Source organism: Pteronotus mesoamericanus, unplaced genomic scaffold (assembly GCF_021234165.1).
Source record: "Pteronotus mesoamericanus isolate MK-2021 breed Mesoamerican mustached bat unplaced genomic scaffold, CSHL_Meso_final contig_192, whole genome shotgun sequence".
Classification (NCBI taxonomy): domain Eukaryota; kingdom Metazoa; phylum Chordata; class Mammalia; order Chiroptera; family Mormoopidae; genus Pteronotus; species Pteronotus mesoamericanus.
Genome location: NW_026555082.1, coordinates 3591593 through 3604805, shown reverse-complemented (window position 1 = coordinate 3604805; position 13213 = coordinate 3591593). Strand labels below are relative to the sequence as shown.

Sequence of the window (13213 nt, the reverse complement as noted above, 5' to 3'; positions counted from 1 at the left end):
CAACACCTGAAGGCCACCCTGGCCCTCCCCACTGGTGCTCCGCTCAGTCTGGCAGCCCCACGAGGCCACCTCCCACGTGGACAGGGACAGACGGCCTCTGCCTGGGCTCAGCATCCGGGCCACACGAGCGGGCAGGCAGCCAATGTGCTGTCAGGACCTGGGAGCTGACGAGTAAGGTAATGAAGGACACGGGGACCGCTGGCCGGCCTCTCCGGCGCCTGGCCGTCGCGGACCGCCTTGGGAGGCAGGGGAGGGCAGGCTGGAACGCGGCCACGTCCCGCCCTGTTCCCAAGAGAGACTCAGAGGTAGACACCCCGGGCCTCGACTGGCGAAGGCCCCTGATCGCCAGCCGTGCAGGGCCAGAGCTCCAGGTCATAGACACGTGGGTGCCCGCCGGGGGCCTCAGAGACACAGTCAGAGGGCACGTGGGCCCTTATTAAACCAGCTCAGGACGGAGTGGGGCCGACAGCCGGAGTGAGAGGCCGGGGAGCCCAGAGAGGCAGTGACCAGCACAGAGGGCCAGCCCAGTGGACAGGCGTTGCCGGGGCTCTGTGAGCCCTGGCCTTCTCCGCCCTGGGAGGAGGCCACGCTCGGGGACCCAGCTCCCACCTGACAGGGCAGCGAGGAGCCTCAGGCAGAGCTGTCCCCCAGCGCTGTCCCCACCACTGCCTTCCGACCCCGGGCAGCAGGCCTCCTCCGGGAAGAGGCTCCTCCGGGAAGAGGCTCCGAGGGGAAGCATCAGAACAGGCAGGAGCCAGGAACAGGCAGTCATGGGGGCACGGCCGGTCAGACCCTCTGACCCCGCTCTCCCGCCTGCTGTCACACGCCCGAGCTGTGTCCACGGGACTCCCCAGGAACCCCCATGTCTGGAGAGACCGGGCATGGACAGGATGGACCAGCTCTGGCCTCGGGGGGCGGGGAGGAAGGAGCCCGCTCAGGCCCGGACCCCTGGAACGGGAGCTGGCCCTGCAGGCCTCTCCCTCCACCACCCTCCCCAGACCACACCCCCCAGACGGCGCCCACACCAGCTCCCCTGGCCTGGACTCGGGCGGCCCCCCACGCTCCCCGACTCAGGGCGGCTGCCCACCACCCCCCCGCACAGCTCCCTGCCCCTCTTCCGTCCGCGTGCCAACGTGGCCGCCCCCAGGCCCTGCGCACCTGCTCCCCACTAGCGCTTCCCGCGGCCCACGGTGCTCCGGTGGGGTGTGTCCGAGGCCGGGCCAGGGGCAGGTTGTGGCCTTGGCGACGTTCCTGCACACCTGAGGGAAGTGATCCTGGAAGCCGGGTGGCTGGACCGCAGGTGACGCCCAGCGGCCAGAGCCCAGGGAGCCGTGAGCTTGGGGGCGGGAGGGGTGAAAGGACAGTGGGTGCACGGGGTGAGGCTGCCACCTGCCCATGGGCCCCTGTGACCTTCCGGCCAAGCCCTGAACCTCTGCTGGAGGCAAAGGGCTCCCAGGGGACCCCTCCGCGCCCCCATTCCCACCCTCCTGAGAGAGGTTGGTGCAGACCCTCAGGTGCCAGGAACCTAGGCCTTGCCATCGGGAAGGGCCACCGGGCTCCACGGTGCTCCACGCCGGCGGACAAGATGTGTAACCACCACCCAGTCTCCCTGCAAGGCGCCCTCAGCCAGCCACAGCACGTCCTGCCCAGACGCTGCGGGAGCACCACCCCCGGGTCTGGGGGGGGTCCTAGGTTCCCGGGGGAGGCCGGGCAAGAGACCTGCAGATGAACCGCAGTGCCCTGGCCTCTCTGTGCCACCAGGGAGCCACACCACCGGGGCCAGGGCTGCTGCCGGCGCCACGTGGTCTGGGCCCTGGCCAGGCCGCATGGGGTGGGGCCAGGCTCCACGTTCGTGGCCTAAGGCTGCAAGGGCCGCCCGGCCGGCGAGGCCGGGGCCCCTCTGGCTCCCACTGCCGTGGGCTGGGGAGGCTCCTGGCACTGGAACAGAATTAGGGGCTTGGGGACACTTCTGGACCTGAGGCGCAGGCACAGGGACACGGGGTTAGGGTGTCCCAGAAGAGCACAGGCAGGGGCATGGGGCCCCTGGGGGTGGGGACGGTGGGATTCGGGGGAGGGCCCTCCGGACAGTGGCGGTGGCCCAGGAGCTCCTGAGACCCCGAGGAGGAGGCCCAGCGGCCGGAGTCCCTCAGTCACACCCCTCCCCCCTCCCCTCCCCAGGAGGCAGCAAAACAGCACAGTGAGACTTTGGATACAAAACTGTAAACACGAGTCTTTAAAATGACAGAGGCCTGCCTGGCCCAGACTCTGAGCCAGAGGCCGCCACGGAGGGACCCCGAAGGACCAGACCTCGCTCCCCTCTGTCCTTCCTTCCCACCCAGGCCCCAGGAGGCCGGGGCCGGTGGGGGGAGGCTGGGGGGCCCTCCACTCGCACACACCGCCCTGCTCCGGGGCCAGGGGACGCGCGAGATGGAGGTCAGCAGCCCGAGGGGTCCCTGAGATGAAGCAGCAGCTGCAGGCCGGCACTCTGGCACCTGGCCCGGGGGAGCCCGCCCCCACCCCATCCCATGCAAACCGCACGCCCCATCCCATCAGCCGGCGTCTGCGCGCCCGTGGGCGTCGCGGGGCGGCAGGGACCCTGTCACGTGTCCAGTGCATCGCGCGTGGGCGAGGGCCCGCGGGGGCGGCCTGGAGGGCCATGCAGCGGCGGGGGCGGCGGCATCGAGTTGCGCTGCGAGGGCGGCGGCTGCAGCTCCAGGGCGAGCGCGGGCGGCGGGAAGTCGCGCACCTGGCGGCGGTACTCGAGGAAGGTGCAGGCCTTGGTGGCCAGCGCCACCACGTTCTTGCCGACGAAGATGGCCGAGACGCGGCTGTCCCGGAAGAGCGCCATGTTGGCGGCGCGCGCCAGCACGGCCACCACGTTCACGGTAGCGAGGCTGAGCACCGGGTAGAGCATCATCTTCTGCGGTGCGATGTGCTCGCCCTGCATGCTGACCTCGCTGAGCGCCACACACGGCAGCACCAGCAGCAGCATGTAGCAGTAGAAGAAGGTGAGGCCCTCGGCCCACAGCGGCAGCCCCGTGCGCGGCGGCTCCCACAGGTTGGCCTGCATGTCCAGCAGGTCCAGCAGGTCCAGCGCCACCCAGAAGAGGCGGCCGCGCAGGTCCTCGCGCTTGCGGAAGGTGCGCACGTACTCCATGCGGTCGAGCGCGACGAGCAGCAGGAAGAGGCCGGGCACGCAGACCGACAGCAGCAGCGTCAGCGCCTTGCGCGCCACCGGGTCGGCCGCACCACGCCGCGCAGCCTTGTAGTTCTGGAAGATGAAGTAGAGCTTGATCTCCAGCACGAAGATGTAGAGGAACCAGAGGATCATGGCGTAGCCGCGCTTGGCTGTCCGCACCTCGGCGCCCACCCACACGGCCACGTAGCGCAGCACCAGCAGGAAGCACACGTCGCCCACCAGCACGATGATGCACACGCCGATCTTGCGCGGCCCCTGGTTCTGCTCCACCAGGTAGGCGTCCATGACCGCCATGCTGCCCATGATCACCAGCGTGGTCAGGCACACGTGGCGCCGGTCCGGGGGCGGCAACACCATGGTGGGCCGCCGGGACCCTGGCCTGGCGGCGCGTGGCCCCCACGCGAGGCGGGACGAGGCCCGGCTGCAGTGGCGCTCAGCCCGCGGACATGGCGCAGTGAGACCCGTCCAGCCGCCCCGAGGGTGCCACCACTCCTGGCCCGATAGCTCAGAACCTGGGGAGACCAGAGAAGACAAAGTCAGGAAGCAGTGGGGGTGCCGGGGCGCCCGGGTGCCCGCCCCCGCCCCCGACCGGTGCGCTGGGTCGCACGCACGCGCCAATGCGCGCCCCGGACAGGGAGCGGCAGCGGGGCCTCCAGGGGGCGCTGCAGCCCCACCTGAGGCCGAGGCAGGCCGGCCGCCTCCGAGAGAGAAGCGCAACGGAAGTGGCTTCTCCGCCGCTCATCCCCGGACCCGGTGGTTCCTCCCTGCTGTGCCCACTCCGCCATCCCTCCCGCTCTCACGGCCTGTGCCCCACGCCCGAGGCCGTTGCCGCGGGGATTCGGGGGTCCTCCCTCCCTACCGGCGCCGCGCTAGGCGGGGACGCGGGCCAGCGCCACCAGTTCTGCGCCCCGGAGGAGCGCGGGAGGCCGGCGGAGGCCCGGGCCCCATCCTAAGACCCGGGTTTTCTGATCCAGGACTGAGCGGTCCGAGTCCTGAGGATACCGCCCCACAGGCTTCTCCCTGTCCTGCGGCTCGGTCTCCCCGCGCGTCCACCCTCCATAGGCACGCGGACAGCCCTCTGCCTTGCTCCCACCGTGGCTCCCGTAGCCTTGGGAGGCTGGCGCCCTGGCTGCATCCCCTGCCGCGCCCGCCCCTGCACCTGGCCAGCACAGCCTGCTCCCTGGGAAGCCCGCCGCCCCCTGCACCTCCATGTAGGGCTCTGGAAGCCGCCCGCGGCTGTGCCCACCTGGATCCCCTTTGGGTGCGCAGCCCCGAGCCCCTCTCACTGCTGGCGCCAGTCGTCGTGGCTGCCTGTGCTGGTTGGGGAGACACACCAGGCTGAGGGGCCCACACCTGGGCAGGCCCTCGGCAGGGGAGAGGGAGGCTCGCACACCCTCACCCCCCCCCCAGAAGCCGCTTGCAGCCAGGCCCCTCACCTCTTCGCTCCCCGCCACAGCACCCCGGCCCCAGGGCTGTTTACCGGCCTGTCTAGACAAGGACATGAAATTTAATGTCACCCATGACTCTGGAGCAAGTGCTTGGCCTGCTCCCGATGACAAGGCAGCCCCCACTGACCAGGAAGGGGGTCCCCCCCCCCGGGGGTCAGGGCGGCCACACAGGACGCCGACCACTCTGAGCTCAGACGCCTGGCGTCAACGGGTGCCCCTGCCTCCACAGCTCATGAGTTCCTGCTCCCCGCACGCACGCCCACCCTGTTCCCACCCCCAGTGGGTGGGCACGCTGGTCCCACGGAGCCCCACACGCACACACCGGACTCCTCTGGCTGCAGCGGCGGCCTAGGAATTTCCTCCCCCCAGCTCCACCGGGCCAAAGAGCCAGAGAGCCGCGGCACAGCTAGCCCCTTCCCCGGCACCCACTTCCCCGCGCCCTCGCTGCCGCCTCTCAACGCGGGGCGCGGAACCCCATCCCCACGCGAGCGCACAGAGCGAGCCCGGGCCCCTGCCCCCAAAGCCGAGCGGGACCTGACCAGCCTTTCCAGCCGGCCGGGCCCTTCCTCCCTGGCGGTCTGGTGCCGCCGTGTCCCCCGCGCGCCCTCCGCCCGGAACTCACGACTCTGCGGCCTTGGGCTCCTCACCGCCCGCCAGCCCCGCGGTCGGGCCCCCACCCAGAACCACCCTCCGTGCCCACGAGAAGGAGGAGCAAGGGCCGCCGCCCTCCACCCCCCGCCGCCAGCCCCCACCGGACAGAGGGCGGGGAGGGGGCTGGGCCGCTCCCCTCGGGCTGCGCCTCCGCTCCTCCGTCCAGGCCTCACTCCTGAGCGCCGCCTGCGTCCCACCGCCCCTGCGTCCGGCAATGGGAGCAACAGACCCGGCTCCCGCCCAGCTCTGCAGACGCAACCGACCGCCCGGCTTGAGCCTACCCGCCGCCCGCAAGATGCCGCGCCCCGCGGGCCCGCCGAGCCTCTGCCCGGCCGAGGGCGCGCTGCTTGGCTGGTCCCCGGCGCTGCACCCCCGCGCCCCGCCCGAGGCCCCGCCCCGCGCCCCACGCGCCCAGCCGCTCCCGGGGTTGGGGTCCGGCGCCGGTTGCCACGGCAACAGCACTGCGCAGTGGCAGCAGCGACGAGGCTGTCACTGGGGCGCCGGGCCCGGGAAATCTCTCTGCCCTTCCTCACCCACAGCCGGGAAGCCTGCCCCGGCGCTTCAGTCCCAATGGGTCCTGAAATTCCGCAGCAAACCCCGCCCAGGCGGCCCACCTGGTGACCCCCTTGCCCACACAGCAGGCCTGCGGGGCCTTGTTCCTGCCCCTGGAACTGACCCTGATGTGGGGGCCAGGCTGACCGCTGGCTATCTGCGCGTGGCCCATGGGACCTCGGTGTGACTCGTGGGAACAGAACCAGAGGCGCCCAGTTAGGTTGCATGTTTATGTCTGTGATCCATTCTGAGTTAAATTTGAAGCATGTTGTAAGGGAGGGACCTGCTCTGGGTTGAATGATCGTCCCAAAGAAGACGTGCTGCCGTCCTACCCGCCCCCCCCGCCCCGTACCTGTACCTTGTGTGCGTGGGTCCTTATTTGGAAATAGTTGATCGTTGAAAACTGCAGGTTTTAAGTGCAGGGGTTCACATAAATGAAGAGTTTTTAAAATCCACGTGCAAACGGATCGGCGTCCAAGGATCAGTTGTAGAGCATTTGCAGATCATCAAGCTCAGCCGACAACATGGAGCACAGTGGCTGCTCTCCTCCAAAGGAGAGAGGCCTGCGGACACAGGGGAGGTGGCGGGGGGCCGGAGGCAGAGGTCAGAGCCGGGCTGCAACCCCAGAGGCCCAGGCCGGCCGGCGCCCCGAGCTGGGAGGGGCCTGCAGCCCGCTCTCCTTCAGAGCCGCGGGCCCCCCCGCCCCGCCCCTAGGAGCCACACTGGGACCCAGCAGCCCCAGGGTGCTAACCCAGGGCCTGATCTGTTCTTCTGCACCCTCCTGCCCCAGCACTATTGGTTGGAAAGACTGTTTTTTCCCCATTGAGTTGTCTTGTCAAAAATCAGTTGACGGTGGCCAAGACCTGGAGACAACCCACGTGCCCTTCCGCAGGTGACTGGAGAAAGCAGCTGCAGTGCTGCGCACAGTGGGGCCTGCTCAGCCCGAGACAGGGAACCACCGCAGCGGCGTGGAGGGGCCCTGAGAACACCGTGCTGAGCGGGAGAAGTCGGTCCGGAAAAGCGGAGGACCACGGGATCTCACACACATGTGGGATGTAGAACTGAAACGCCTGGACACAGGCAGCAGCTGGTGGTGGCCGGAGGGAGGCGGCAGGGCAGCGAAGGGTAAAGGGGCCCGAGTATGTGGTGGTGGAAGGTGATTGGACTTTGGGGGATGGGCACACAACGCGATATACGGGTGACGTATCCCTGAAAAGTGCGCTTGCAACCCGTATGATCCTGTTAACCAACCTCACCCCAGTAACTTTACATTAAAATATCAATTGACCGGAACGTGAGGGTGTCCTAGATGATCAGTTCTGTTCCCCTGGAGTGTGTGTCTTCTCTCCTGCGCACGCCACGCCGCCCGGGTCCCTGCCGTCTTGTGGCAAATTTTCACATTGGGACATGTGCACCCTGCATCTGTGTTCTTGTTTTGAGATTGGTTTAGCTATTCTGGATCCCTTGCATTTCTACATGAATTTTTGTAAGAAATGTGTCAGTTTGTAAAAAGCTGTCTGGGATTTTGAGAGGGAATGCATTCAATCGATAGATCAGTTTGGTGATGAAATAAGATGTCATTCCATTTATTTGGGTCTTTGTTAATTTTTTCACAATATTTTGTAATTTTCAGATCACAAGTTTTGCCCTACTTCTGTTAAGTTTATTCCTAAGTATTCTTTTTTGATGCTGTTATAAATGCAATTGTTTTTCTTGACTTCTTTCTTGGATTGCCAGTGTATACAAATGCAATGGAATTTTGCACATTGATTTGTATCCTGCAACCATACTGAGCTCATTTATTAGTCCTAATTCTTTTTGTGGATGCCTCACAGTTTTCCTCATACAAGACCATGTCATCTGCAAATGGAGGTAGTTCTGCTTCTTCCTATTTGTTCCTATTTCTTGCCTGGTCACCCTGCCCAGAGCCTCCAGCACAGCGTCGAACAGGAGTGGAGAGAGCGGCACCCCTGCCCGGCTCCTGGTCTTGGGGGCCGCTTCTGTCTTTCACCCCCGAGCATGACGTGAGCCGTGGAGCCCGGGAGATTCAACAGGTGGAGGAACTTCCCTTCTGTTCCTGGTTTGTTCAGTGCAGCCGATTACTTTCACCTGAGGTGTAAAGGCGATTTCACAGTGAGAAAATAGTATCTTCACCAATTAAACATCCACATGCAAAAAAAAAAAGGCCCACAAAAACAAAAGACTCCTATCTAAACCTTGTGTCTTTTACAAAGATTAACACAAAATATACCATAAATCTAAACGTAAAACTATAAAACTTTTAGAAGAAAATATGAAAGAAAATCTTCATGACCTGTGGCCGGGCAAAACAAAACAGGTTTCCCCATGACACCCGAGCACAACCCACACGGACCAGTTGCAGCCCTGGGACATCACAGTGCAAACCTCGCTCTGAGAGAGTGAAAAGGCACGTTACAGACTGGGAGGCAGTGTTTGTACATCACACGTTGGACAACAGACACAACACAGAATATGTTTATCAAAACCCTGGGAACAGACCCTGAGGACCCTTGTCTCCTCTCCTTGCCGCGTCCTTCCTTCCTGCCCTGTGTTTGGGGCTGAGCCTTCAGCAGCCCCCCAGCACGGTCAGACCGGAGGTTTGGAGCGGAACAAGTCGAGGGACAGGCTGAAGTGGAGGAGCCAGCTCCGCCCCGCCAGGCACCCAGGCCCGGGCGGGAGAGGGAACGTCTGTGTGCCCAGACCCTCGTCCCCGTGTTCCCCACGACTCCTCGGAGAAGTGGCCGCGTGGGGCCTGGGGCAGAGAAGTCCCGTCGGAGCCACGGGACGAGCCACGAGCATCCCGCGGCTCCGACGGGCGCGTCCAGGGGCTCCGCGGGACACGGCCGGACCAGCGCAGCGTCACGGCGACAGCCCTTTAGGGACAGGAACCCCCGGGCCCAGGTGGTATAAACGGGCGAAGGGAGGGCTGCGCGATGTCACTGCATCTGGAAGGAGGATGGGCCAGCCGCCACCGTGAGTGGGTGTCGCCCGCAGGCCGAGGGGCGGTTTGCCGCACAGCATGGCCTGCCCCTCCCCCACAAGCGCCTGCTGCTCAGCGGGCGCGGCACACAGTTCAGTTAACGGGGCACCCCGACCCGTGGCACAGCGTCACTTCGGTACTAGCCCCCGCGAGGGAGCGCCGCGGAGGGACTCCTACAAAGAGGTCGTGCGAGTCAGAAGGGGCGAGACTGAGGGGAGGGGACACCGAGTGCGCACGCGCGCCGCGGCCGGACCGCGGACCGCGCGGAGCCTCTGCTCAGGACCGTGGGGGCTTGGGCAGGGCGTCCGTGGGTGGCGCGGGGACATCCTACGGGGGGCGCTCTCCGGACTTGGGAGACGCAGCTGAGGACTCCCCAGGAGGCCTGCCACTTCGGGGACACTCCGAGGGTTAGGGTGACAGGCATCCTGGCAGCAGCTTATTGTCAGCTGGCATAGAACACGCGTGTGTGAATCTGCACGGACCCTTGCCGCGCGTGCATCGCATGGACATACATGTCACGGGTGACGGGGAGGGGACGAAACACGAATGTCGACCGGGGAAGCTGGGGGCTGTGGGAACTTCTGCCGGTTTGTTTGCAATTATTTTTAATGAAAAAAAATGTTAAATCAGTAAATACCGTTCTTCACATTAAGATTAAACGGCACACACAATTATACTAATGGATGCTGAAAAGGCCTCAGTGGAATCCGACAGCTGCCCCCAAGTGACTAGGAGAAGGGCCCCGGGGGGGACCCGCAGTCTGATCACGCGCAGCCTCGCGGTGCGGAGGCGCCAGCGTCCTGAAGGCCGAGCCACCGGACGCCACCCACAGAGGTGGCGCCCGGACGGACGGGGCCCGACGTTGCAGGAAACGCAGGGCCGCAAGCCCCCGAGAGGGAGGCACATCCTCAGAATGACGTTACTAGGGGCGGCCGCTGTGGCGACAGACAGCAAGACCGGAACAGCACGCAGACCGACGCGGCCCCTGTGCAAGGACGACACACATTCGTGACGCGTCCCGTGTTTTAAGAAAAGGAAGAAAATGTTCATGGTAAGAACCAAGACACGGAAAAACGGTGAACTAAATTAAAATGTAAATTTCTCTTCAACAAGGGAAACCACAAGCACATTTTTAAGCAGATGACAGAACGGGAGATGTTTGTAACGTGCAAAACCAGCGAAGAGATTCATATCTTGACTCCCCAGAGTCCCCACAGAGCAGTTCTCTAAAAACCGCCGTCCCTGAGCGGTGAAAGGACGTGGCCAGGCAGCTCACGAGGGGAAGCCCACAAGCGAGGCAAACGCACAGACGCGCGGGTGCTCTGCACGCCTGCGAAAGCTGCTGGACCGAGAGGGAGGGGCACGGCCGCGACTCGGCAGCTGGCCGCCCGGAGCCTGGCAGGTGCCGTCGGCCTGCTCCTGCGTGGACGTCCCGACGCCCTGCGCCCACAGGCCCGAGAGCAAGGTCTTCGGGGGCCGCTGAGAGTGGGGGGGCCGCCGAGGGGCCACGTGTGGGAGATGGACAGGTAGACGCGACAGATGTGGGACACTGTCCGCCGGACAGAGCAGCGCCCGGCTGTGCACGCAGCTTCGAGGGCGGAGCTGTAAAACGTGACAGCGGGACATGCACACTCAGCAGCTCCAGCCACGGTCCCCTGGCTGCGGGCCCAGACTCCCCAGGGCGCCGCAGGGAGCTCCTGGGCCCTGCACGGCACCTTGGGCTTTTGAGGGAGACACAGGAGAGCGCAATGTGCCAGGCGACCTGTGAACGTCTGACTGAGGTCAGGCATTCAGTGCCAGGTCCCACAGCAAAGCCGCTGTCACCGCGGTCGCTGTGATAAGCGGCCTGGTCAACGCCAGGCATCGGCCACCCAGCCTCGGGGAGTCAGGTGGCTGTGTCTGAGCTGGGCCGGCTTAGCAAAGGGGCGCAGAGCCCAACAGGGCTGGAGACGCCATGAGTAAGTATGTACAGCTCTTTCAGAATTAGGGTTTTTTCAAAGTTTGTGATACTTTTCTTTTTTCTGAAGTGCTACCAAGTCATTTAGCCCTAATAGCCTTAACTGTTAGGCATTTCTTCTGCACAAGGGCCACTGTGAAAATGTGCCAAGCGGCCGCAACCTGTGCGCAGGAGGGCAGGAGCCTCCGCGTTAGGGGGCGCCGGCCACCAAGACCCCAGACCCAGAGACACGCAGTGGCAGGGGCGCTGAGTGCACTGCCTGGTCCCCTGCCCCCCACATGCCAGGGTCCCAGGGGGCCGCACAGTTGTCTCCATCATGTCAAAAGATCTATAAAACCAGACTAAGAGGAATACACGCGCCGCTGCAGTCACCACAGCTGAGACACGCCCAGAACCCCACCTGCGACGGGGGAACGAGTAACCCAGTGGCCCACGCACACGCCACGGAAGGGCCCTCCGACGGGCCTGGAGGGTGTCATGCTGCGTGGAACCAGCAGACACAGGGGGGCAGACCCTGTGTGACCCTGGAGGAATCAGGTGCGTGGGGACAGAGCGCGGGACTGGGGGCAGGGGGGGCTTTGTGTGTAAGGGGACAGAGGTGCGGACGGGCGGATGAGGGGCTCTGGGAGCGGGGGGCGGACGCTGCCAGGGGCCTGCGCCTGGCTCCCCAGGCCGTGCCCTGCACCCATGCACGGCTTCCGATGGTGCGGAGACCCGTAGGACTCGAGTTATCTGACTTCCTGTTTCCTCCTCACAGAGGTGCCTGCCCTGTGGTTTGCTCTGCACAATGACAGTTCCGTGTCCTCTGCTTTCTTTATTCTTAGAGTGGGGAGCGGGGGAGGGAGGGAAACGTTGATGTGGGAAGCGTCCACTGGTGGCCCCTTGCGCGCGCCCACCTGGAGCTGTGCTGGCAACCCACGTGCCCCGGCTGGGGACCGAACGGGAGCCCTTTGGGTTCGCAGGCCGGCGCTCCGTCCCCTGAGCCCCGCCAGCCGGGGCTCTGCACCAACCCTTGCCAGTTACAAGCGCCACAGACAAACTCTCCACGCGGGCTGGCCCCCGTGTCCTTTGCAGTCTAGAAAGAGCAGAGCCTCCGACGTGGGGGCTCTAATTAGCAAGCCACTCCTCAGAGCGGTGTCCCCTCTCCCGCAGAGCCTGTCCCCGTGGGTCCCCTGCTGCAGCACTCACAGGCCACGCCCGTGCAGACAGGCCCCCCCCCCCCACTGGCCATGGCGGTGCCCTGGGCCGGGGTGGTCCTCAGTGTCAGGCCTGGGCACGGCCGCGTCCCCTGCAGCAGGGGACTGAGGCTGCCTGGGGCTGGGGGCAGCAGAGGGGCCAGGGAATCAGACGGCAGCCTCCGTGGGCACGGAGGCCCTGCTACTTGGCCGCGCCTGACGTCAGCGTGGACCCCTCGTCGCTGGTGGCCGCAGCCCCGCTCCCCGCCACTGCGACCTCAGGACATGCCTGCGCCGCAGGGCCGCTGCCCTCGGCGGGGCCTCTCGGGTCAGAGGACGAAGTCACAGACACGAGGGCGACCCAGAGTGTAATGGCTACAGATCAGTTTCAGAAGGGACGGCTCCATTTATTCATTTAGGCCCCTAACAATGGAGGTCACTGGGGCCAGTGGCCGTCCTGGCCAATGGCCGTCCACACGAGGCAGCCAGGACGACCCAGGGCCAGCAGGGGAACGGCTGCGGGGAGTCCCGAAGTGACCTCACACATCCAGAGGGCGCAGGTGGAGGGTCAGGGCCACAGCTGGAGCCGGCAGGGAGTGACGGGACCTCAGGGAGCTGGGGTGAGGGTGCTGAGGGGGGTGGACGGAGAGGCGCCAGGACAGCGGGTGCAGGCCCAGGGACTCTCTGGGGGCTGGCCCCATGCGGACAAGGTCGAGGGTACACAGGGAGGCCAAGGAGAGACTACTCAGGCAGGAGCGGGGTGGGCAGGAGGCCCAGGGGCTGGGGGCGGCCTCAGGCCCAAGCCAGTGGTGGCTGCAGGAGGCAGCCCTCCCACCAGCCCCTCCGCCTGCCCAGCAGCAGGCTGGGCGTCAGGACTCGATGGTCCTGGGAAGAGGGGGCCCGGAGAGGGGACAGGGCCCAGGCCTCCTGTGCCTCCTGGGGGATGTTGTGGCAGCAGCTGAGGGCACATCCCCTGCACACAGATGGCTCTTTGTCAGGGCCAAGCCCTGCTCGCCAAGTAGCCTCGGGGACAAAGCCCCCTCTGTCCATGGCGGCCTCTCTCCTCGCAACCCCCTCCCACAGCTCCAAGGGCCCCAGGCCTCACCCAGCGCAGGCCCCGCCCAGGTGGCACAGGCCAGCCAGGCTGAGGGGCGTAGGGGTGTCCAGGGCAGTGCCCACTCCCCGGGCTGACACCAGCCTGCGCTGCAGGCCATGGCTGTCCCTGCCACA

At 65.5% G+C, this 13213-nt stretch overlaps 1 protein-coding gene across 1 annotated transcript; it reads right to left on the bottom strand.

The window, feature by feature from the left end:
- Positions 1-2599: 2599 nt before the first annotated feature.
- On the bottom strand, positions 2600-3556 carry TMEM121 (transmembrane protein 121). The gene has a single exon (XM_054567697.1). It carries the CDS (start codon positions 3554-3556, stop codon positions 2600-2602), a length of 957 nt encoding a protein of 318 aa, XP_054423672.1.
- Positions 3557-13213: the final 9657 nt, after the last annotated feature.

Excerpts from the sequence above, each read along its gene's own strand:
- TMEM121 (XM_054567697.1), bottom strand. The coding sequence starts at position 3,556 with ATGGTGTTGCCGCCCCCGGACCGGCGCCACGTGTGCCTGACCACGCTG.